The sequence below is a fragment of the Micropterus salmoides genome, unplaced genomic scaffold, assembly GCF_014851395.1.
Source record: "Micropterus salmoides isolate LMB-PRFRI ecotype aquatic unplaced genomic scaffold, ASM1485139v1 Ms_hic_scaffold_23, whole genome shotgun sequence".
Lineage (NCBI taxonomy): Eukaryota > Metazoa > Chordata > Actinopteri > Centrarchiformes > Centrarchidae > Micropterus > Micropterus salmoides.
In genome coordinates this window covers 14,651,565-14,676,513 of record NW_024041484.1, presented here as the reverse complement: position 1 = coordinate 14,676,513, position 24,949 = coordinate 14,651,565, and the positions used below count along the sequence as shown (strand labels likewise).

Sequence of the window (24,949 nt, the reverse complement as noted above, 5' to 3'; positions counted from 1 at the left end):
TTACAATAATGATTTACAGTTTGTACGCTGGCAAATAGAAAGGGTGAAGACAAGGAGTGAAATCTAAGACACAATTGTAAATAAAGAGCCATCAATAAACTTTACATTAATAGAGACAGTTGGATGTAGAACTCATGACATCATCACATTGGACTGAGATATATGACTCTCTGACTGGCATACAGTTGTTGTACAACATCTGCACATGTCCCAGAGACCAATGTGATGACACACTTAATTCTAAAGCACATAAATACACTAACACACTAACACACGTGTTATACAGCATGACTTTTAAAACGGCTTTACCAGTACAAACAGGAAAATGTCCTGCTGATATACTGTAGCCACATGACCTAAATTGAATGTGACTGAACTGTGTTAATTTTTGTGTGACTTACCTTAGAGATTCAATAAAAGCTTATATTTCTGTGTGTGTGTGTGTGTGTGTGTGTGTGTGTGTGTGTGTGTGTGTGTGTGTGTCTAGTAATTAGGCTGGGCAGTCTCCCTGTGCCTGTGCCACCCTGTAGAATCCCTAGCAGGCCCATTCACCATCTGCCACACACACAAAATGTGTGTTCACAGATACATGCACTTACTCCCTCTACAGCATATACATCTTTCCTTATGGTTTACCATGCAATGTTCTAATGTACAGTACAAAACGTCCACTGATCTAGCTGCACAAATAGCTAACTTCCACAGATTTCTTCCAAAACAAGCAGAGCACTGTGTGTTTGTTGTTTGTGTCTGTATTGTATGCTGGATTAACCTCAGATAACCTGAATGATAAGTTGGAAGAAACAATAGTAAGCACCACACAGGATTTAAACTACTGACTAACTTGATCCAGCTCAGACATCACAGTAAAAGTGATGGCGTAGGAGTTGCAGTTGTCATTGTAGTGGCAGTAAAAGTAGTTGCTGTAGTAACATTATCAGTAATAGCTCTATTTATATATTATAGGTACATTTCTCCTAGTTCCACACTTTATCTTTTTATTTAGTCAGTGATGTGTGAAAAGCACCCAGTGCAGTAGTTTATTCTCTGCAACAAGAAGCTATTAATCACCGACCTCTGTCTAATCGATGGCTTTCTCGTTATCTGTGGAACATTTACTGACTCTGTCTTCTTGCCTAAGTAAGCTGAATAGTATATTGAGTGTTTGACGATGATAAAAAAATTGTTGGAGCTTTACTTTTGTTGGAAAGGGTTTTTTTTATGGTTATTTGCAGAAGCCTCTAAGAGAGCTCTTTATCATCATTTTCTTCTTTTATATCTGTTTGTCTCTCTTATCGTCCAATTCAGGCTTTATCTCCCCTGTAAAGGAAATTGAAAAGCATCATCTGTGAGAGGGAATATTTAATTAATTTCTTACTTTGAATCACAAATTGGGCATTTAGGATAATTTCCTCCCAGTTTTCTAAGTTGTCAGACTTTATTTTTAGGTCAACAGGCTCACCCAATTTGTAACCGACATGCTAAAGTCCCATTGATGACCCTATTTCCTCGACAGATTTTGATAACCTGTAGTATTAAGGGAGGGTATTTATCTTACTGAAGGTAATAGAAAATGAATCCATCACCAAAATAAACATTTACCGGAAATCTGTCATCACAATGGATGCTTTTATCATCAGCACAGGAAATTAACCTTTAAGTCCACAGGCAGCAACAGCATGGGATCCCTTAGATTACATTGCTGTAGCTGCTTTAATTTAATAGCATGGTGAACAAACCGACCAGCCTCTGGCAGCTAGAAACATACATTTAGTTAAATCACTTACACGAGATTGATTAAGTAATCTCTGTGTTTACAAATTGTAAAAACTAAGTGGGTTTCCATTTCCCTGAGACCTGGTATGTTCAGTTTGACTTAGGAACAAACATGATGTGTTGATGATTTCATTCTGAACTATTTCTTTGCAAGTACATTGGCGATTTTGCACTGCCCAAGTTGATTTTACTGAAAGTGATCCTAGATGGCCACAGAGTAATATGTTGAAGTTTTGGTTATTTACTGGAGAAACACAAGATAGGAAAAAAAGAAAATAAGAATGATCTCTTAAACCTCATTGAAAGAGTCAGTAGGTCATTATTAACATGTAGTATTATTGTATTGTTGTACAATGTCTTTGCATCAATAAGCCTTCTTAAATTTAGGTTTGTACATTTATTTAATTGCTGATTCATCATTTTGACAAAACCGTTGTAACCGGTGCCTACAAAGACAAATGTCAATATGATGATCTCTGAATTTCATGAAAGTCAACTTTAATGAAGTGAATATAAGTGAATTGTAAATCCAACCATCTTACAGCGCAATACAGCCATTAAAACATGCACAGATGTCAGTCAGGAGGCGCAGTGTGCAGTAGAGGTTTTTTTTTGTGGCATCACGCTGTCATATAGCAGATTAGAGAAAGATTCTGGGGAGGGGATGAGGTCAGGGCTTGACCCCCATCTGTATTACAAACTCTCGAACACAACAACAACTCTGTGTGTGTGTGTGTGTGTGTGTGTGTGTGTGTCATTGACTCAAGGAGCTGACAGTACACTTTTGGTTGCAGGATGCTGATCAGTACTTTACTTACTAATAAGCCAACTGTGTCTGTTTTGAAGAAATACAAGGATATCGAGGGTGTGGTGAAGATGGTGGAGGTAGACGGAGAGGAGCTAGTGAAAAAGTTTGCTGAGGAGATGGAGGAGATGCTTGGGAGGAAGATGAAATCTGTGAAGGTAATATTGATACATTCTGTGACAGCAAACAAATACTTAGTTAACTGTGACCAATTGGACTCCAGCTCTTGTGCAGACATTGTCCTTCAAAAATCTTTGCAGATTTAATAGAAGCATTAGGTTTAGTAATAATGGACTTTATCATTTTTCCTACATGGGAAATTATATTGGCAGAGTATGTATCCTACAGCTGCTGTATTTTATCACAGAGGCTGGCAGAAGCAGCAGAGGATGCTGACTTTTACCATGAGTACAACGAAACGATGCAGGTATGTGACAATATGCTTCAATATAAGAACATTCACCTCTGTGCAGTTTGTGACTACAGTATGTAACCACAGATGTATACCCCAAATATTCTATTCTTTATTGATACTCCTTCTTCAGTGGTATTTGGTGGTGTCTTCAGTACCATACTATCTGAGTCACTATCATTGCCATAACTGCATTAAAGCTTATTTTGTCTTGTCACATATTTTGTCTTCTGTCACCTCATTCTCATAGTGTTCAACATAAGGGGTATTCATGGCAATATTTCACCATCCAATAATCTATAAGCTCATCGGCCTTTACTTTATATCTAGTTTGAATACTATAACTCCATGCTGATCAACACGGTGGATGAGGATGGGAATCCACTGCCGCTGGGAGGTGAATTCTTGCTGGAAGAAAATGAACACTTCAATAAAATTCCAGTCAACACACAACAGAGTAACATACAAGTCCCTACAAATGTCTACAACAGAGGTACAGAAGCCCAAACATACACGTACAGCCTGCATTCCCTTGCACATGCTGTATAATACATCAGTATTATATTGTCAGTAGAATATCAATATCTTCTTTCATTCTCTTTCTGTAGATCCAGATATTCTGAATGGAGCGTACATGTCCGAAGCTCTGAATGAAGTTTTTGTTGACAACTTCCAGAAAGATCCAACTCTCACCTGGCAGTATTTTGGCAGCTCCACTGGCTTCTTCAGGCTGTACCCAGGTGCGCACACATCGGGGTCTCATAGGATTCATGCATGCTTCCCCAAATCTCAGTATGTTCAGTGGCACGGTGTTAAGACAACATGAGCCGAGCTGAAGATAAACATTCAGCTGTGCAAGCCAAACAGTGTACTTACACCGCAACTGACGATGCAGGAAACTGTCTGTCAACCGTGATGAGTCAGTCTCATCTACAATATGGCTGCTGGTGAATTCTCTCCTGCGTGGGTGTGTATGTGTTTCCGTGAGAGAGGAGTAATTAGCGGAGGATTTGTGACACAGCTTGTTTTACTCATCTGCTACCTCATCCATCTCTCCCTCATTTGACAATTTGTCACTATCCATCCATGCATCCATTTGTTCGTCCGTCTATGGCTCCGTCCTGCCAACTAGTCAGCCAGGCAGCAGTTTTCAATCTGAGTGTCAGCTTTTGCTAAATCTCTCTATCTTTCTCTCTCTCTCTTTGTTTAGGGATCCAATGGATTCCAGATGAAAATGGTGTGGTCACGTTTGATTGCAGAAACAGAAACTGGTAAGGCGATATTGCCCATATCAGCGACTAATTGGGCAGGTTAAATCAACCCCAGAGGCAGTCAGTGAGAAAAGTCTTTCTGACTAGCTGTTCAGTCCCCTAAGCCTAATCAGTATCTTTACCCATTTAGTGAAATTTCTCCTTATTTATATGCCTCTAAGTGCAACTTTTAACAGAAGTAGTGAGGTGATGTGGTTCGACGCAAACAGTCAGCTTTTGTCGGTGTCAAGTCTTGAGGTTACCTTGCTTTATCAGTGCACTTACCAGTAGATTAAATTTACTGTATTGTTTAAGTTTATGTTCAGTCAAACCAAAAAAGTAGATAGGGAATAGAGAGAGAGAACCATGGTATGACAGACGCACATAGCATTTGATCTGGCCTGAGTCAGGCAACTCTGCTGCAGCACAGTTGGAAATAAAGAGTAACAGATGTGTGTGTTAGGGCTCTCATCACAAATCAGCTCTTCTCATCAACACTGGAAGTAGTTCTCTTAACTGCTAATGCAGCCCACAAATTTGGGTGCAATCTGTGTCAAAGACAACCGTATGGAAAGCAATGACACAACACTTGCTTATACATCTGCAGCCATACAGCTTTTTACAAATAATGCTGCGTATGACTCAACAATAGGCCTTTTTCACAGCAGACATTTTGACACAATACCAGGACCCTGAAACTGAAGCAGCTAAATGGAATTCAGCCAGCATTCATTTTATTGTGTACACCTGGGCTTCCCCTGCTGTGACTTGTGAAAAGGTCTTCTAGGTCACGCAGAATAAGATCTGGATTACTGTTCTAATCAGTTCCAATAAATCAAATGCCAGGAACTATATCTGGTCCTCAGACAGAACATACTGTATCCTTGAAGGCGGAAATGAGGGAGCATGACAGTGTGGCTCTGAAATTGGCGATCACAGTTGCTGTAGAGGAAATCCCATTGATGTTAATGAGCTTGGAAAATCAGGGGATCATGATAAGGAGATGAAGAGAAGCATGCACGGAAGAACAGAGGAACAAATAAAAGGATAAGGTTTGAACTCTGCCTGTTCTGTCTGACTGCTAGATTACTTATTACTTAAACAATGTACACTCAATTCTGTTCATGTCTGAGTGTTATTTGCTTGACATATTAAAGATAAAGCATTTACTGCCTATAAGCTCAACTAAGTCTCTTTCTAGGTATATTCAGGCAGCCACTTCTCCCAAAGATGTGGTAATAGTGGTGGATGTCAGTGGCAGTATGAAGGGCCTCAGAATGACCATAGCCAAACACACCATCAACACAATCCTGGACACACTGGGAGAAAATGATTTTGTTAACATCATAGCTGTAAGTACACACACGCAGTTACACAGAACACAGACACTTGTGAGCAGTCTAAGACTCACCAGAAGCAGAGTGTGTCTGAGTCTTAATAAGCATGACTTTGAGATTAACACAAAGACACAGAGATACAGGTACAGTATAGAGACTGGGGTAAATATATCAGTGGATATACACACATGCTAACAGGCACAAATTCACACATCAAACATTCAATTGAAACCAAGCATTTATTTTTATGTCAAAGCTACAAAATTCATTTTGTTTTTAGGTTTTTCAGGATTTTGGCCATGTGTAGCCCTACAACTACAAATAGGTGTAATAAGCATGGTTTATCCTGGTATTACTGCGTGTGTAATCATGCGCCTGCTGCAAATCCGCTGCCCTTAAGCTGTTTTCACACAGAATCTACAGCTACGCTCCTTTGATGGAGTGACCATGCCTCAAAATAAAAATCAGCACTACACTACTACTACACTTTATTTTAAAGTGAGATATGCTCAGTTGGAAAAAGATTTTAAATCTTTTCATATATTCACATTATTAACAGTTAATAGTTTCTGTGTTACACAATCAGATGCTGGTTGGAGTAAATACATAATGTAATACAGTTAAGTGATCTTGGGACATTTTTGCGGTAGTAAAACTGCAATTACTCTTAATCATTACCTGTCATAAAAGTTAATCATGTTGTCTGTTCCTCATGCTGATCATTGATTATTTTGGGTTATATATTTGTTTTTTCTCTACAGTACAGCGACTATGTTCGGTACGTGGAGCCCTGTTTCAAGGGCATGCTAGTACAAGCTGATCTGGATAACAGAGAGGTAACACACACAGAAGACACACACAGATACACACAAGCTCACAGCTAATTAATTCACTTAACCACTGCCAACATATTACTCATATTCTGTTATCTCAGTTATCCTCTAAAGACAAAGAATATGCTGTCATCACATCACAGTTGCTCAGTCCTTGTGTTTGTGTGTGTGTACTATGTGTTGGATGTATGCCCTACTTTTACTCCCCTTCGCATCATCGCAGATCAGGTGAGGTCACTGGCCGCTGACAAAATTTTTGTTAGTCACATGGCCTGTCAGCAAGGGATTTGATTGGTTGAATGCCTAGAGAGTCGGGATGTAACAGAATGGGCTTACAGATGTTGGCTGTTGGCACTGTTACGCATAAGCCTGAACTCACGTTAGAACACACAAACATACACATTTACAGGAAGACAATCTTTTGTGGCTGTTATATAAGAGTTCCTACATTCCCAAACAACTATTTATTTTATTTACTCACACTGTAGGTCAGAACAAGTTTGCCCAAATTGTAAAAGAGACCAATGTGTGTTCAGTTTTGTCAAATATTGGCCAGGTGACCTGAGGTGCAAATCTCTGTTTTAAGAAAAGGAACACCAGCCATTCGTCATAGTGCTAAGTGGCTAAATAGTGTTGGCTAGTGTGCATGTTGATTAATCCTGATTACCTCATGGTGCTGTAGTGACTTTGCCATAATTGGTCTGTGTGCCAGGGAGCCGGGGATAATCCCTCCTCTACACTCTTTCATTCCCTCATGAACTCTCCATGGCTTAGTGACAATGTCAATATGTTTATTTGTTGTGTGTCTCTCTGCAGCATTTCAAGCTTTTGGTTGAAGAGCTTCATGTCAAAGGAGAGGGCAAAGTGAAACATGCAATGAAAGAATCCTTTAAGATCCTCAACGAGGTGTGTGCCTCTTTGCAACAACCACAGCACACAAATTCACAGGTCTGCAACATTTGATTTCTTGAGTACACATTTCCAAGACCAAGTACATTGTGTGTGTGCATATTTAGGCTGCAGCGCAGGGCCAGGGCAGCCTGTGTAACCAGGCCATCATGCTGATAACAGACGGAGCCATGGAGGACTTCCAGGATGTTTTTGAAGAGTTCAACTGGCCAGAAAGACGGGTATGACGCACAAATACAACAAGTGCAAGCACTAGTGAAATGTACTGTAAGCACACATACAAATAGCATTGATGGTATTAATATAAAGCTGAAATAACAAATGAGTGGGGTTTCTCAAATATCACCATATTCTTTATTAACTCTCCAGGTTCGTGTGTTCACCTATCTTATTGGACGGGAGATGACATTTGCTGAAAATGTTAAATGGATTGCCTGCAACAATAAGGGTAAAAACCCGATGAGGATGAATAATTAGCCTGAAGGTCAAAAAAATGTCTGTAGGTTTTGCCACAAAATCTGGGATACAAAGTTTGGGTAATTTCAGCAATAAGCAATCACATAACTAACAAACAATAGCATATTGTTTTTAGCAAGAAAGGAGATCTGTTAGCCCTTGTTGGTGTTCCCAGGTGCTACTGAAGGGGACTGGGTATCAGGTGCTGCCCTCTTGTGAATTACATGGGGTCATGCAATAGCTCAAACCTAAAAATAATCGCTTTATACTGCTCTGAACACATCAAAAAACCCTGACTAAATACCTGATTATCACAACGGATACACTGTAAACACATCTCTGGCCAAATATCATATCTGTGTATGTGTGTGTGTGTGTAATGGGTAACAGGTGCACTCCCTTCTGTTGCATACACTGGCAGTTGCTTCTGCCAACAACAAAATATCTGTCATAAACAGATAGCTAATGGTTACATTCCTACTATAAAACTTCTATATACACTTTCAGTTTTAGTTGAGAAAGCAGGTATACTTAATAATATTCACAGCAGCACTCTTGGGGAGACATTACAGAAGGAAAAAAGGCTGCAAGCATTCACAAATTCATACCTGGCAGTGCTTCAGTAGCCTGTTGTCACTGAGCAGCTTCACTGCAGGTATCCCATTGACGTCATTTCTCCCACTTGTAGAAATGCCATAAACCTTAGACTAAGCCAAGCTTTAAAAGCAAAGTCAAAAGCATATTTGCATTGATGGGAGATTCAAGCTGTTTTTTCATTAAAAACAACTTAGTGCTTTTTGGGAATACAAGGTCTCTGAAGTCAGATAAATTAGTTTGCTGCTCTAAATTTAATACCTAAAAGCCAGATGCAGAAAGATAAAAACTATATGGTGAACATTTTCTATGCTAAAATGTATGGTTCCTAGTTTTTCCATCTCAGTACAGTAATTTGTGATATATGGGATGTGTGTGTAAATGTATTTTGTGTCCTGCAGGTTATTACACACATGTCTCCACACTGGCTGACGTCCAGGAAAACGTTATGGAGTACCTCCATGTTCTCAGCCGGCCAATGGTCATCAACCACGATCATGACATCATTTGGACGGAGGCCTATATGGACACTGTGGTCAGTTTGCTTCTCTTATTATTAGTGTGCTTGCTGTGCAATTCACACTATTATCTTGCATTAAAATTATCTGTCATGTGTAATCAAAATGTCAGACTCATTAAGGATGCCTGTGCTGTTCACATATCCATTTTATTCTGGATTGGCAACAGAGATAAACTTTTTTGCAGTCTATCTGTCTCTCTTTATGAAAACATTTAAACCAGTCTATTCATCTCTGTGCCTCTTTCCATGGAGCTGAAATATTCAAGACCCCTCCATCCAGTTAATCCCAGACACCAATACAATCTCCTATTCAGAACACAGAATACTACAGCCACCACCAAGTACTGCATACTAACAACAGAGATCAACTAAGCAATGATCTGAAAACTACTGTAACTACTCCAAGGAAGGTTAAAATCAAGGGCAAGTGGTCCTTGATTTTAATCTTCCTTAAATAACTAAGACCTGACCACCTTATAACCTACACTGAAAAACATGCCAGACCATTGAGACCATAACAATCACCCATGCAAACTACACAAACACTGAAAAAGTAGCATCCACTGTTGGGCAAGATTCTTGTAGAAATGAATAAATTATTTACGTATTACTCACTGAAAAAAGTCATTACATTACTTTAACTGTAATGGCAAGCATCATCCTCCACTTCCTGGCAGTAGCTAAGCTTCCAACCCCTGCAACATCCCTGAAATTACCAAAGGATTAATAACTGTAAGGTCATAACTGAATTTTAATAAACTAAAAAAAACTGTAACTGTAACACCTTACTTAGTGGTGCTCTATTAGCCATGGTTATAGTATCTAACCAGCAATGCTCATTTAGCAACACACCAGCAAAAGACAGTTTTGCTCAAGCAGAAATTTTCTAAATAATTCATATTTTTCCTTTTCTAGTGCAGCTGTTGTTTTCTTACCACTGCCTGCTTATTTCGGTTTCATCCTTTATTTCATTATCTCTTTTCATCTGTACCATATGTGGCATGTATTTTCACTGCCTTTTCATGTCTGTTGTCTTTCCTCCCCTTCATATCCACCTTCAGTTCCCCAGCACACAAGAGGTAATCATACTACTGTAACATTAGAGCTTTAAGTTTACTTACTATACTCCTTTTTTTTTTTTAGGAATGTTACCGATTTAAAATACAGAATATAGTATCTGTAACGGCTTGCTTAGCCTTTTGTTCATAGTCAATAGCTCAAAGTTTGTAGTTTCGAGTAGTTTCTAGTTAATCTAACTTTCCACCATTGCTTCAAGTGCTTAAGTTACCTTAGCTCATCCTCTTGTGAGCTAGCAGGGTAATTCCTATAAGCTAGCCTAGCTTAAAAGTTTTTAACCTGAAACCTGAAACTGGAGGTTAACATGCTGGTTTTACTACTTAGCTTTCAATTTTATTTAATAATTTTGAAACTTCACTACTTTACTCTTTACTTAACTAATTTTACAGGCGCATATTGTTTTCAAACTTGAGTGAACATCTTAGCTTCTCTTTCCTATCCCTTTGTAAGATGTTAGCATTACATTAGCTTAGTTAATGTTCTCAAGTTTAGACAGTTTATTTCAGGAAGTCTTCCAATTTATCTTCATTTCATTTCATTCTCCACCAGTGGTCAACAACAACAATGAGTTCTACAAACTTCATTTAACTTAAACTACAGTTGTTTTCTCATAACATAGCAAACAAATTAAGCTAGTCAACTAAAACAATGTGGAGAAAGTCATTGTGGCTGATTTTGTGTACCACAGCTGTTCAACAGTCAGTCCCAAAGCCTGCTCCTGATGACCTCGGTAGCCATGCCTGTATTCAGCAAGAAGAAAGAGACTGTAAGTATTAATTTAAATCACAATTAAAACCATTACCCTCAACAGACATCATTTGAAATTGTGCATTTATCATTTATCATACATATCTGCTGTGTGTTTTCTGTAGTTGTCTCATGGGATTCTGCTGGGAGTGGTAGGAACTGATGTGGCCTTGAAAGAACTGATGAGATTAGCACCGAGATACAAGGTAAATGCAATATGCTGTGTCTTGAATAAGGATGGAATACTGTATACATACTTTGTCTTCTCTGAGACAGCCAGTAACATTGGATTCATAAGGTTAATTATCCACATGTTAAGATCTGTGTTGATGCCCTATAATGTAGTGTGCTGTGTCCTTATCTCTTTACGTCTCTTCAGCTGGGTGTCCACGGTTATGCATTCCTCATCACTAACAACGGCTATATCCTATCTCATCCTGACCTACGACCTCTGGTACAGACAAAGATCGTATTTTACAGTGAACTATCGCAGCTGAGAAAGTGTTGAAACTTTACAACTCTGCTTGACAGTTTTATTGTAATTAGCTTACCATAAATAAAAATTTTTTACTGTTTGTTGTTTGTATGTTTGTTTGTGTGTGTGTGTGTGACAGTATAAGGAGGGGAAGAAGCTAAAGCCAAAACCCAACTATAACAGTGTTGATCTGTCAGAGGTGGAATGGGAAGACACTGAGGAGAAAGTGAGTACCACACACTCACATTTCTGTCATTTTAAAGTCCCGTGTTTTCTCTTTTCAGTGTCAGTGTGAGTTGTGTTGTATAGGATCCACAACATGGTATGATGAAACAAGTGAAGTGCTGATTATGAGGTGTCTTTGTTTCAGCTGAGGACAGCCATGATTAAGGGAGAAACTGGAACAATGTCTTTAGATGTGAGAACTTCAGTGGATAAAGGGGTGAGCACTTTTTGGTTTTGTGAGTGTGTCTGTTTGTCAAGGAAACACAAGGAGCCGTCTTAAATATTATATCAGAGAATAGATTTTCCTCTCTTTCTTCCTGTGGTGGTTTCTTTTCTTGTATTAGTAATAGTTTTAATTCCTTGTTTTACTAGTAATTTACTAGTTTTAACTCTGTCCCTCTCACTGTCTCGCACAGAGGAGAGTGATGTTCCTGAAGAATGATTACTACTACACCATCATCAATGAGACACCCTTCAGGTTTGTCTGATCACTTTCAGCTTAAGAGAGGCTTACTAAAAGTGTCAGATTTTAAAATGTTACATCCACCATATCCAACATAGCAACATCTCTACCTGTATAAAATTATTAATAGCAGAAACATAACATCTATCTAAGTGATATCTCCTCTAACATAATATTCTCTCTAGCCTGCACTTTTGCTCTAGGACAACAAATGATAATTTTTGTTAAAAACCTATATATATATATATATATATATATATATATATATATATATATATATATATATATAATAGAAAGTAAAATAACAGTATTTTCTGTGTTTGACAGTCTGGGTATAGTGTTGACTAGGGGATATGGAGGGTATATCTTCATCGGAAACGTCTCTATTGAGGAGGGTAAGTCTTTTTCTTCTGTCGTAGTTTCTTTCTATTTATGTCTGCCTTCCTTACACTCTGTCTTATGTCTTTTTTGCTTCAGGTCTCCATGACTTATTGGCTCCAGACCTAACCATAGCCAACGAATGGTGAGTATGCCATAACCTATGGCCATAACTAGCAAAACATAGACGTTATGGGACTCCCACCAGTATTAAGTGCTTGTAGCTCTTCATATAAATATGACTACATGCCATTTTTCTAGATGTATTTTTGTGTGTGTGTGGGTGCTTGTAGGACCTACTGCGAGACAGACATTGACCCGACCCATCGTAAGCTGAGCCAGCTGCAGGCTGTGGTGCTGTACCTCACTGGTAAAGAACCAGATCTGGAATGTAAGTGTAACTTTATTTTGTGAAAAATAAATCACACTTTAACCCTGCAACTCACCAGCAAGTGGATGCTATGTAATTATATACACACATGAAATCCAGAACACACGCACAACCCGCAACAGTCTTTTGAGAGAACTTATATTTAAATCCCAAAATCAAGAATTGTTGCCAAACTCAGCCAACATATTAATAAAATTATTTTTGAAGTGTTAGTTGTGTTTGTGAAAGTTGCAGTAGCGTAAATAGTGCCCTGAAAGTAAAAATAAGATTATTTGCCTACACATAAATTACAGATTAAGGTACAAAAAACATTGGGATACACAGTCTTGTGATCTTTGAGACTGTTGGCTGCTTTTTTTGCAAAACAATAATTATCTGTCTTTTTTTTCCTCCTATGCCTTAGTCATTCATTACCATTTCTGTTAGATTTGTTTATTTCCTTTGGTCTGTCTTTACAGGTGATATGCTGTTGTTGCAGCAAACTCTATTTGATGCTGTGGTCACGGCTCCTATGGAAGCCTACTGGACAGCCCTCATGCTCAACACATCTGGGTGAACATTAACACACATGCACACCCACAAAAATTATCTTTTAATTAAGACATGGACTTTTTACATGATTACTCATTCTGTTGTTAGAACTATTTATCATGTCCTTCTTTATCTGCTGCACTGCCATCTTTTTCTGTCTCCATTTTCTCTCTCTCTCTTTCTCTCTTTGTCAGTATGGATGAGGGGGTTGAAACAGCGTTCTTGGGAACCCGTTCAGGCCTGTTGAGATTCCAGCGATACACTGGTATTGAGAAAAGAACTGCCAAGTGAGTAGAAAAAAACAGTAATTTTTTAAATATCATCAGATCCAATTAGTCATACCATTATGTGCACAACCAAACAGTTAAAAACTGGGATTTAAAGTAAGTGCTTAAACTGAGATTTAAATTGAAGCTGAAATTACAGTCAGGTGAGAGTTCGCCCTCTGGTGGTCAAATAAAAAGATTTTGGGGGGGAATAGTTTTTTTTGTAAATAATCCCAGTGATAGTCTACTCCAGATATCCTTATATGCAACTGATTAAAATGATAACATTCAAAAACAATTAACGCTGACAACATAAACATGCATACAGTATAGTATGTATGGTATATTTGGGTTGTGACTACATGCAGACATCCAACTGTTGAGATATAACACCTGCAAACACACAATAATGCTTAATTTATTTGAAAGATTTATTTAAATTTTTTTTATTAACATCCTGTTTGGTGTGACTTTTATACATACACTTTATAAATAAATGAATGAACCTGTCTACCTTAAATTTAACTTTCTCCCTTCTTCACTCTTGATCACTCTTTGTATCCTCCTCCCCTTTTTTTCCCCACTTAATCTCACTGCTTTTTTGCTGTTGTGTTTAAATCACATCCTTTTACTCCATATTATGATTTACTCATTTTTCTTGCCTTAACTATCCCTAAATCTGTTGTCCTCTTTATCCTGTCCCCCTTTTCCTTTTTCCTTTTTTGCTTTTGTAATAATTTTTAGGCGTTCGATAGTAGGTTTTTCTGTAAGTTTATTTTTGTCTCTCCCCAGGTCTTTCCTGACCTCAACAGACAAGGAGAATATGTTCACACTGGACCATTTCCCAGTGTGGTACCGCAGAGCAGCTGAGAACCCACCTGGAAAGTTTCTGTACTACATGCCCCAACAGGAGACTAGAGGTAGAGGACATACCTTAATTGAGCAAACACACACACAAAACACTTTTTGTGCTTTTTTTATTTCCAGTTTTCTCAGCCACATTCAGCAGGTTGAGCCAAAAATCTCTCTGTGACATTTCCTGCAGTCCACAGCTGCTCATTTCTGTTTACTTTGTATATTTATGTAGATTTCCTCCAATTGGAAAGTTTGAAAGAATAGTTGTTTTTTTTATGCAAAATGCCCAAAAAGGGTCCATTCAGTCTTGATGAATATTCTGTTTATGCTTATTCTTCACCATAGTTCATATTCTGGGAATTTTGCTGTTGTGAAGAATATTCAGCAGCTACAGAGTGACAAAGTTAACGTCTTGTGTCATCATGTTTGTCACATCACATCATACTAACACTTAACTCCATCTTTCAGTCTAGTTGAGAGATGAAAGCTCGGCCCTTCTCTGCCTCTGGATTTAATTTTCTTATTTAGCGACTGGAATGAATTATGTTAATAAAATATTTTTTAAGTGCTTTAAGAAAAACATAAAGTCACAAAGTGCTAAAGGCAGCAACAAATGACTTTTGAATTTAATCTTCACTACCTCGTGCAGATTTTAATGTAATTTTATTGAAATACTGTACATTCAGTGAGTATTAGGCTGATAACACTGCCGATTCTCATGACAGAATAAAGGGAGTGTTTATATATCCACTTGTCCACTTACTTAAACTAACTATATATTGAGTCATTTATACTCATATGAAAGATAGTGAACGGTATAGGATGTTCACACTTCACATCACTAAGATGGTGATAAATGTTCATTGATATAATGAAACATTTTATCATTCTACCATCCCTTGAAACATCATTTGCCATTAAAGTACGAATGTACAAAAATTGTCTTATATATGTTTTAGGTTAATTTAGAAATAGTTTGTTGTGTTCAGATATATTCAGGGACTATGAGGCTGACTATAGCGCCACCTCGAGTGCAGAGGAGGTGGAGCTCCAAGCGGAGGAGGGTTGGAGAAAACGAAGGGAGGCGGATGAGGAGGAGGAGGGTAGAGGAAAACTTACTTGTACTTGGCATGCCTCCTCTTTTTCTTCATCCTCACCCTGTTCTTCCTCACCCCTAATTTCCAAACCTGACGAGTGCTGTGGTCTCTGTTTTCCGTTTCTTCACCCTTCTCTTTAACAGTCTGTGCTGTCTTTGTCTTTTTGCTAGCTCTTGTTCTTCTTCTCTGTGTCATTCATCCTCCTCCTCCTCTCCCACTGCACGAGCATGCAATCAAAGTACGGGAACCTCCTCTCCTCTCTTAGGGAGTCAGTAATGTTTCTGGTTCATTTGCATTGTGTGGAGTCAGTATGTCTTCTGTCCACGATGAATTTTTGTTGAGAAATAAAAATCTGGTTTCATAGAGTGTTTTGGGTGTACTACCTCTGTCATTCTGTTACTACATTCTGTTACAATATTCAGTCGCAAAAAAACCACAAAGAAATCCCATTCTTATCAAAATCAGAATTTTCTAAATACATGATTATCCTGGAGACATAGACCAGTTTTGTCTTAAAGGAGTGTAAATGAGAAATATAAATATATGACTAATGGAAACACATAGTACACACACGCACACACACACGCACACGCACACACGTGTTATGAGTGAGTTATGAGTTAGTCTATTAGCTCTCATACTCTGTGTTACATAACGGTTAAACTGTTAATCTTGCTGGAATCTTTGGCTTGGTGACAGTTGGCATGAAGGCTGTGAATAGACACACAGAAGGTGAATGCATGACTTTATTAAATATAACCTACTGAGTCCAAGTCAGTCTGTCACCCAACACATTTTAGTGTTCACAGACTTACAAATGATGCATTCAGTAAGTGAGAAAATAAATATATATATAATAAATATTTCTGTTCTGGCGCATACACTCAAGCATGTGTGGATGTTTGGAAGGAAGGAAGTATTTGTGTGTTTATGATCTCCTTGCATGCACCAACGTTTCCACATGCGTGTATTGATAAAGTACCTTAAATTCTTGCTAATTATGTATGTGTGTGTGTGTGTGTGTGTGTTGCTCTACCAGCAGGGAGGATAGCAATTGCTACCACTGCTGTCACTGTTACGGTGGGCAAGAAAACCGCCATCGCTGGAGGTAGGATGACAATTTTTGTTCAGACACACACTCTCTTTGTCTGTCTTTAACACACATTTTATTCCATTGCATTTTATTCCAAGCATCTTCTGCCTATTCATTCTTAGCTCTTTCTCTGTCTGTCTTTTCTTGCCATTTCACATGGTAAAATTGTCGGTGACCCTTGAGCTTGCTGATTGGATGGTGATTGCTTGTAGCATCACCTTCTAGTCAACACTGGTATTGATGTCCTTATTTGTCAGAAACACTTGCCATGCTTATTGGTTGTGCTGTGGAATTCACTATAAGACAAACTAATAACAAACTTGCATCTTTGGTTGTTTTGTTGCAACAGATAACAAAAAGAGTTTCACTTGTTTACATCCGTAGTTTATTATTCACTTTCACAAATAAATTCTGCTGTTGTACTGCATGGATTTTCCTCTGGATAAGATATCAGTATTTGAGGGTGATAAAAAGCATTTATTTGAGAAAACAATCTTACCACGAGGTCCATTTAAGGCTCGTGCAGACTACATGACTTTCAGCGTAGGCAGATCGCCGTGCTGTTCAGACTACACAACTTGCCGTCTTGTGACGGGAGTTTTATAGTTCTTGTGGCGTTTACACTACATGACTGATTGTTATTATAAAGATACCAATTATAAAGACAAAGAATATGGGTGAAAGAATGGATTAGCACATGCAGGTACAAGGGATCATCTGTGCTACAGAGAGAGATGGAGGTGAGTAGAAAGTGTTTTGCAGTGAAAAAGTAGCTACCTGCTCTGCCATTTGCTTGCTCTCATTGGCTGGATGTGGATGTCAAGTCAGCCGACTCCTCCAGATATTTGGCATGCTAGATATCTGGCTGGCATCTGCAATGCGTCAGCAATGCGTCGAGGAGCCATTTTGATGTGTTGTTAGTTGTTAGTAGTTCACTTTTAAGGACTGGTGACCGAAGATTGATTGCTGATTTACCACTGATCACAGCCTGACGGTCGCCGAGCTCACTGGCCGGCAAATCTGGCTTAAAATCATGTAGTGTGAACTAGGCTTTAGTAGATGTTCCGGAGCTTTCAATTACATCACCTAATCTTCATAAGAATCAGAATCAGAATGAGCTTTATTGCCAAGTAGTGTTTTACACATACGAGGAATTTGCTGTGGTGATAAGGTGCTACATGTAGACAAACATGGACGAACATATAGTCGACATAAATAAATGTAGAAATATATAAATATGGAATAGAAGAACAACGTTGCAGATATACAGTGGGTACGGAAACTATTCAGACCCCTTTAAATTTTTCACTCTTTGTTTCATTGCAGCCATTTTCCAAAAATCAAAAAAGTTCATTTTATTTCTCAGTAATGTACACTCAGCACCCCATCTTGACAGAAAAAAACAGAAATGTAGAAATGTTTGCAAATTTATTAAAAAAGAAAAACTGAAATATCACATGGTCATAAGTATTCAGACCCTTTGCCGTGACACTCATATTTAACTCAGGTGCTGTCTATTTCTTCTGATCATCCTTGAGATGGTGCTACACCTTCATTTGAGTCCAGCTGTGTTTGATTATACTGATTGGACTTGATTAGGAAAGCCACACACCTGTCTATATAAGACCTTACAGCTCACAGTGCATGTCAGAGCAAATGAGAATCATGAGGTCAAAGGAACTGCCTGAAGAGCTCAGAGACAGAATTGTGGCAAGGCACAGATCTGGCCAAGGTTACAAAAAAATTTCTGCTGCACTTAAGGTTCCTAAGAGCACAGTGGCCTCCATAATCCTCAAATGGAAGACGTTTGGGACGACCAGAATCCTTCCTAGAGCTTATTGATGGTGAATGATGCGCTGCAGACTGCCCTTGTCCCTGGCAGTGGCAGCAGCGTACCAGATGGTGATGGAGGAGGCGAGGATGGACTCAATGATGGCGGTGTAGAAGTGCACCATCATTGTCTTTGGCAGGTTGAACTTCTTCAGCTGCCGCAGGAAATACATCCTCTGCTGGGCCTTCTTGGTGAGGGAGGTGATGTTCAGTTCCCACTTGAGGTCCTGGGAGACGATGGTGCCCAGGAAGCGGAAGGAGTCCACAGTGGTGACTGAGGAGTCACACAGGATGATGGGGGGAGGGTGGGGCTGTGCTCTTTCTGATGGTCACCAGATGGTCTCCCACCTGTAGGTGGACTCGTCCCCACCTGAGATGAGCCCAATGAGGGTGGTGTCGTCCGCAAACCTCAGGAGCTTGACAGACTGGTGACTGGAGGAGCAGCTGTTGGTGTACAGGGAGAAGAGAAGGGGGGAAAGAACGCAGCCTTGAGGGGAACCGGTGCTGATGGTCCTGGAGTCAGAGACATGTGACGGGCCATGTTTACTGCATCATCTACAGACTTGTTGGCTCTATAGGCGAACTGCAGGTGGTCCAGGAGTGGGTTCTGTGATTGATTTAAGGTGGGACAACACAAGGCGCTCAAAAGACTTCATAACCACAGAGGTCAGGGCGACGGGTCTGTAGTCGTTTAGTCCAGTGGTCCTTGGTTTCTTGGGGACAGGGATGATGTTGGAGGCTTTGAAGCAGGCTGGCAGTGAGGTGTTAAAAATATCTGTGAACACCAGAGACAGCTGATCAGCACAGTGCTTCAGGGTGGATGGGGAGACAGAGTCCGACCCAGCTGCTTTGCGGGGTTTCTGCCTCCTGAAAAGACTGTTGACTTCCTTCTCTGTGATGGAGAGAGGAGGGGAGGGGGTGGAGCTGGCCAGCTCTGAGGAGGGAGGGGAAGATGTGGTGGACTGAGGCTGAAGCTGAGCGAAGGAGTCACGGGGGATGGTGTCCGACTGACTCTCAAAGCGGCAGTAGAACTGGTTCAGCTCATTTGCCAGGCGAGAATGGTTTATGGAGTGGGGGACTTTGGGTTTATAATTTGTGATCTGTCTGAAACCCCTCCAGACAGAAGTGGCGTCGTTTGCAGAGAACTGGTTCTTTAGTCTCTCTGAGTACAGTCGTTTAGCTTCTCACACCTCCCTGATAAACCTGTACTTTAACGCCCTGCAACCTGTCACCACTCCTAAATGCCTCCTCCTTTTCCAACCTTAGCTGTCTGAGTTTAACTGTGAACCAGGGTTTGTCATTGTTATAACTCACCGAGAACAATAACAAGGGAGTCTGGGTTTGTCTGCGTCCTCAACGTTGGCGTGCGGCGAGATGTAAACACCGACCAGAGTGAATGAAGCAAACTCACGTGGGGAGTAAAACGGTTTACAGTTAATGATAAGAAATTCCAGATCAGGAGAACAGTGCTGCCGAATCACTGTCAGTACACCAGCCATTGTTAATATAAAAACAGACGCCTCCACCTTTTGTTTTGCCGGAGTTCTGTGTCCACTCTGTACAGTTGGAAGCCAGCCAGCTGCAGCGCGGAGTCCGTTATCAGTTCACACAGCCACGTCTCCGTGAAGCACAGAACAGAAGATTAATAAAAGTTTCAGTTTTTCCCCACCAGAAGCTGAAGTTCTTCCATTTTGTTGCACAGTGAGTGTACGTTGGAGAGAATTATTGTCGGTAGTGGTGTGCGGAGTCCTCGCCGGCAAAGACACACAAGTGACCCGGCTCTTTTCCCTCTCCTGCGGCACTTCACAGCGCAAACGACAGCGAGAGAGCCCTTCACCAAAATGTCCAATAATTCCACTGATGACGCAAGAAAAGTGGGAATTAAATCCGCTGGAGTTGTTCCCCTGATGTTCATGAGCTCCTCACAGCCGAAAATTTAATTAACACACAAAAACAAAACAAATCAAAGCGCACCTAACACCGAGGCAGCTAAACTCAGCGCCATCTACATAAGCAGATAGTTTTCAAAATTAGAAATAGAATAGAAATTTGAACATCTACAATTCTGTGACAACTGGGCAACCTCCATCTGCTGCTACATGTAATATCAAGGTCCAGAACAGTTAATAAATGTTTTTTTTCAAGACCAAGGACAAGAATTAAAGCTGCAAGCAGCGTTGGGTGGACCCTCGCTCTTGTAGCGCGTCGAGGTGTGAGCCGGCCGCGTTGCATATTCTGGAGCTCTGCCGGTGCGGCTGTGAATTTGCTACGCGGTTCCGACCCTGCATGAAGGTGTTACATGTCACTTCCTCTGTCCCCTATGTGGAGCTACATAGCACTTGGCGCTATGAATATAAATCGGTATTGGCATGTAGATGTCTTCGGGGTGGGAGAGTTCTCAAGCACGTAAAGTTTTGTTCAGATGTGAGCATGTACACTGAAGTTACAACAACTTCCTGTGTCATGGCGAAGAGTTGATCTTTGACGCCACGCCACGGACACGCCCATTGACGAAAACTCACAGATAGCACAAATTTTCATCTTCAATGCCTTTAGAAGGCACAGCAGAAAGTTGAAACCGATCCAACTTAATCCCTAGGAGGAATTCGTTAAAGTATGGAGTGTGTAAATCATCCAAAAATGGCCGTAAAATTCAAAATGGCCGACTTCCTGTTCAGTTTAGGATATGGGTTCTTGAGGCTTTTTTGTGCGTCTGGACATGATACATGTCCCCAGTAAATTTCGTGCATGTAGGTTGAACGTGGACGAGGGGCAAATTTTCATTCAGTCATTTTGCCACGCCCATGCGCGAAACCCATAAAATCCGAAATTTTTCACCATTTCTGACATGTGTGCAAAATTTGGTGAGTTTTCGAGTATGTTTAGGCCCCCAAAATTGAGCTTACTTTGCAGAAAAAAATAAATAAAATAAAATAATCCTTACAGTTTCAATAGGGACCTCGCACGGTTCGTGCTCGGGCCCTAATAAACTTTGAAACATTTTCTGCTGCGGTTCACTGCTCAGCCGTTTCTTTTTACATATTTGCCAACATACACGTACACAGACATACCAATCTGTCTGTGATAACCCGCTATCAGCAAGTGATATCGGCCTGCTGATGTCTCACCCCACGTACATGCGATGCTTGGAGAGTGATTATGTTCGTGGCTTCTGTTTAAAGATGTTTCAGATAACTCCATAAGGAAAAGATAGTTTGTAGTCTCTGGCTTTGTTTCACTGCTTCCTGATGTGTGTGTGTTTTGTGCTGGTAAGCCCATCTGTGACTGACACACTCATCAGCCATAATTATCTGAGCAAGACCAGACTCTCTGAGTGTGCATCCTGAGAGCGTGTGTGTGTGTGTGTGTGTGTGTGTATACCTGCGTGCATTTGGTGTCTAATTACACTGACAGACAGACTGACACTCCATACACACTTAAACACACGCACAAAACCCATGCGCTTATCTGTATTTCACAGCTTTTGCAGAAATCATCTCAGATGTGAAACTCATGTTATATTTGGATTGGAAAACAGGGAGAGTAGGGAGAAGCAAAAAGAGTTCAAAATAGATGTGTTTCTGTCGCTCTCTTAATCTCAATGCCTCTCATTCACAGTTTTTATCTTATTTTCACCATTTTGCTTCATTCTTTCTCTCTGTCTGCTTGTTTAGAAACATTAACGTCACAGTATGTCAAATCCAGAGCTCTGCTACTGTACCTATTGTAAATTCTCAGGAGCATAGAAACCATGATTATTAGGCCTGCATCTAAAAACAGCATAGAAAGTAAGGGAATTAAGAAAATAAAAAGACACAAAGACGCATTTGTTGATGGTTGATTGTAATCCAGTGATCACTGATTGGAGGTCAAAGGTAATAGATTGTCTATGTTTTTATTCACCACTGCATCAATGTCAAGTGGAACAGCTTTTCTACCAGCTGCTTCCCTTCAACAAAATCATAGAGGAAAAGACAGCATCCATGTTTTATGGACTTGCTCTCTCTCTCCCTCACGCAAAGATACACATTCTTACCCTCACACTCACGCACACTGCTCACCGTGCTTCACCCTCTGACACTCTTCCTTACCCTGTTAAATTGTCACATCTCTCTTTTCTTATCCTCGCTCTTCCTAAGCTGTCAGACCTATTCTGTCTTTCTCTTCCCCTCGATGCTCTCTTTTCCCCCATCGTGTCATCCTCTCTCTTAATTCTTTGTTTGCTCACTTCCTCTTCACGTCTATTTCTTGCTGTAGCTGTGTAAGTGAGGGCGGCTTTGTCATCGAGGGTCACGTTTACCTTCTTGAACACAAGGGGATTTTCAAAAGCTGCCTCGTCAAGGGCCACACACACACACACACACACACACACACACAGCACCACAAAGCTGTTGTGTACCCGCCTTTGGCATGACTCATATACTTACGAATGTGTATTACCTATGCCTTGATCTAGCATTTGAACACATTTCCATGTTTATACATTAAAATCAGCAAATGCAATGTAAGTGCTGTGCACAAAAACAGTTCTAAACAGATCTGTTACATGCAAATGTGGATCTCTGTAAAAACAGTACAGAGAACACTGCCATGTTACAGGTTGGCATAAATGTATAGCATTTTATAGATTAAACACAGTGGCTAAAATGCTGCTATTTTATGCTACAGTGCTGTATTTCATTGGTCAGGGAAATCTGGTGGTTGTGATTCCATTTCTGACCACTGAGTGTCAGTGTTTGTCTGAACAGAATGTGTTCAGGTTTCCCCAAGTGCCTCTCTGCATTCTGTGTTTAGCTTTCACGCTGATTTGGTGACAGATTTAATTTCTCCTTCTGTGATGAAGTCCAAGGATTTGGTATTTCAGAGGCTGATCCTAAATCACAGTGACTACAAAAACTCTGTGTTTATAATGTTCTAAGGCTCGGCAATGGATTAGTATATCTCTGTGGCAGAAGTGACAGGCTGTATGTAAATGAACCTAATGCGCTCCTATTTACAGAGAAACAGACTAGAAGAAAGAGAGATAAGCAGGTAAATAAAAAAGACAGAGAGAGTAGGGAAATCATAAAAAAGGATAGAGAGAGGATATTTTACATGGAGGAGGAGCGGAGGAAGCAGGGAATAAGGATACAAATGAGGGAGAAAAGGAGGTAAGATGGGGGAGGTGAAAAAGTGAAAAAAGACACACAATAGACCAAACAGAGCAAAGGATAAAGAGGGCAGAGATGACAAAAAAGAAGGTGAAAAGACTAAAAAAATTATGGGAGCAGAGGTGACAGAAAGATAAATGGTGAGAAGATAAGTGAAAGGAGAAGGGAAGGAGAGAGAAGATGAGAAATAGTGAAAGGTGGAATAAGATAGAGGACCAGGGACAGAGAAAATGAGATAAGGTACAGCATACAGATGAGCTGTTACCGACTTGTGCTGTCATTTGACCCCGCATTTATTCCACTTCAGTTTCTGACTATATCTCCTAACATCATATTTTCCCTTTTTCTTTTTCACACAAAAAAGTGATGCACACTGCAAAACATTTTGGAAGAGAAATGCCCCCAAACCACTTCAAGCTGATTGAAACACACCAACATTTATAAGTATCAAGTATTATTTGAATTCGTTCCAAGGTGTATAAATCTAAATAATACGGTTAGGTTACTGCAATTAACTGGTGTTGCATGTCTAAACTATTCAGTCTAGTCTTAAGATTATTTTACCTTCACATTATATAGTGCTATTGATAATTTTGAAACAATTGGTAGGCCTAATTGTTGTAGTCTTTCAAAGCTTCTTAGTGGTCTAAATGTAAATTTGTGTGATATGTTTTTATTTGAATCAATGCATATTGACAAGGAAATGCTTCATCATCATCATCATATCATCACAATCATCATGATAACACAACACACCATAGAGTTCTGGGCAATGTAGTGTTTGAGGCCCTCAATCATCATGGCTGCTGCAGGTTTACGTAACAAACTATAATTTATTATTCTTTACACACACAGGCTATAGGAACATGTTTTAGCTAGCTAAGATACTTAGCTACCAACAACACAAGACCTGCTGACCAGGGGGTGAGAGGACAATTTTCTAGATTCATAGACAGAGTTTAGCCATTGCCTTTCTTTCACTTACTGTCCCTGTGAAATTAATGGCTGTGTTTACACTTATATTTAAATGCCTTTAAAATATCACTTCACCATATTTTCACACATGCCCTGAAGATGCAAATTATTAATTTAAATCCATATCTCAATTAATTTTACCTGATCGTCTTCTCCATTTCTTTACATTTACATTACTGAAGTGTGTCTCTAGTAATGCAAACATGATCTAGTAATGCAAACATGATCAGTACTGGACTGAGGGATGGGGGATAATCATAGGCCTCACACCACCTCAATCTCCTGCAAATATTTTTAATATGCAACTAGTCTTCATAAATGCAGCAAAATGTTAGGGTGTGGAGTAGGGCTGAAATGATTCATCGATTAAATCGATTAATAAAATGCATCGACACAAATTATTTGCATCGAGGCTTCGTTTAATCCATATAACTTTATAGCACACTATTTCGCACGGACATTTCCGTCCACCGTAAAATTAAACTGAATGAAAATGAAAACGGC

General features: G+C 39.8%; 1 protein-coding gene and 1 long non-coding RNA gene across 6 annotated transcripts in view; one reads left to right on the top strand and one right to left on the bottom strand.

The window, feature by feature from the left end:
• Window positions 1-24,949, top strand: part of cacna2d4a (calcium channel, voltage-dependent, alpha 2/delta subunit 4a) — a 92,735-nt gene that overhangs the window by 8,379 nt on the left and 59,407 nt on the right. For 4 of the 5 annotated variants that reach the window (XM_038738398.1, XM_038738401.1, XM_038738397.1 and 1 more), the window contains 24 exons: window positions 2,623-2,739; window positions 2,949-3,008; window positions 3,324-3,486; window positions 3,602-3,733; window positions 4,204-4,264; window positions 5,445-5,595; window positions 6,342-6,416; window positions 7,230-7,319; window positions 7,430-7,543; window positions 7,692-7,770; window positions 8,774-8,907; window positions 10,658-10,735; window positions 10,842-10,922; window positions 11,096-11,170; window positions 11,331-11,417; window positions 11,562-11,633; window positions 11,833-11,894; window positions 12,207-12,274; window positions 12,357-12,402; window positions 12,551-12,648; window positions 13,107-13,200; window positions 13,374-13,466; window positions 14,238-14,365; window positions 16,437-16,505. In XM_038738398.1, the coding sequence (XP_038594326.1) occupies window positions 2,623-2,739; window positions 2,949-3,008; window positions 3,324-3,486; window positions 3,602-3,733; window positions 4,204-4,264; window positions 5,445-5,595; window positions 6,342-6,416; window positions 7,230-7,319; window positions 7,430-7,543; window positions 7,692-7,770; window positions 8,774-8,907; window positions 10,658-10,735; window positions 10,842-10,922; window positions 11,096-11,170; window positions 11,331-11,417; window positions 11,562-11,633; window positions 11,833-11,894; window positions 12,207-12,274; window positions 12,357-12,402; window positions 12,551-12,648; window positions 13,107-13,200; window positions 13,374-13,466; window positions 14,238-14,365; window positions 16,437-16,505 (2,227 nt within the window). The remainder of the gene's footprint in view (window positions 1-2,622; window positions 2,740-2,948; window positions 3,009-3,323; window positions 3,487-3,601; window positions 3,734-4,203; window positions 4,265-5,444; window positions 5,596-6,341; window positions 6,417-7,229; window positions 7,320-7,429; window positions 7,544-7,691; window positions 7,771-8,773; window positions 8,908-10,657; window positions 10,736-10,841; window positions 10,923-11,095; window positions 11,171-11,330; window positions 11,418-11,561; window positions 11,634-11,832; window positions 11,895-12,206; window positions 12,275-12,356; window positions 12,403-12,550; window positions 12,649-13,106; window positions 13,201-13,373; window positions 13,467-14,237; window positions 14,366-16,436; window positions 16,506-24,949) is intronic. The other variant, XM_038738400.1, reaches the window with a different exon arrangement.
• Window positions 10,570-11,088, bottom strand: LOC119917954. The gene is made up of 3 exons (XR_005447372.1): window positions 10,974-11,088; window positions 10,818-10,885; window positions 10,570-10,709 (listed from the first exon to the last, which is right to left on the bottom strand). It is a non-coding gene; the product is annotated as an uncharacterized LOC119917954 (long non-coding RNA).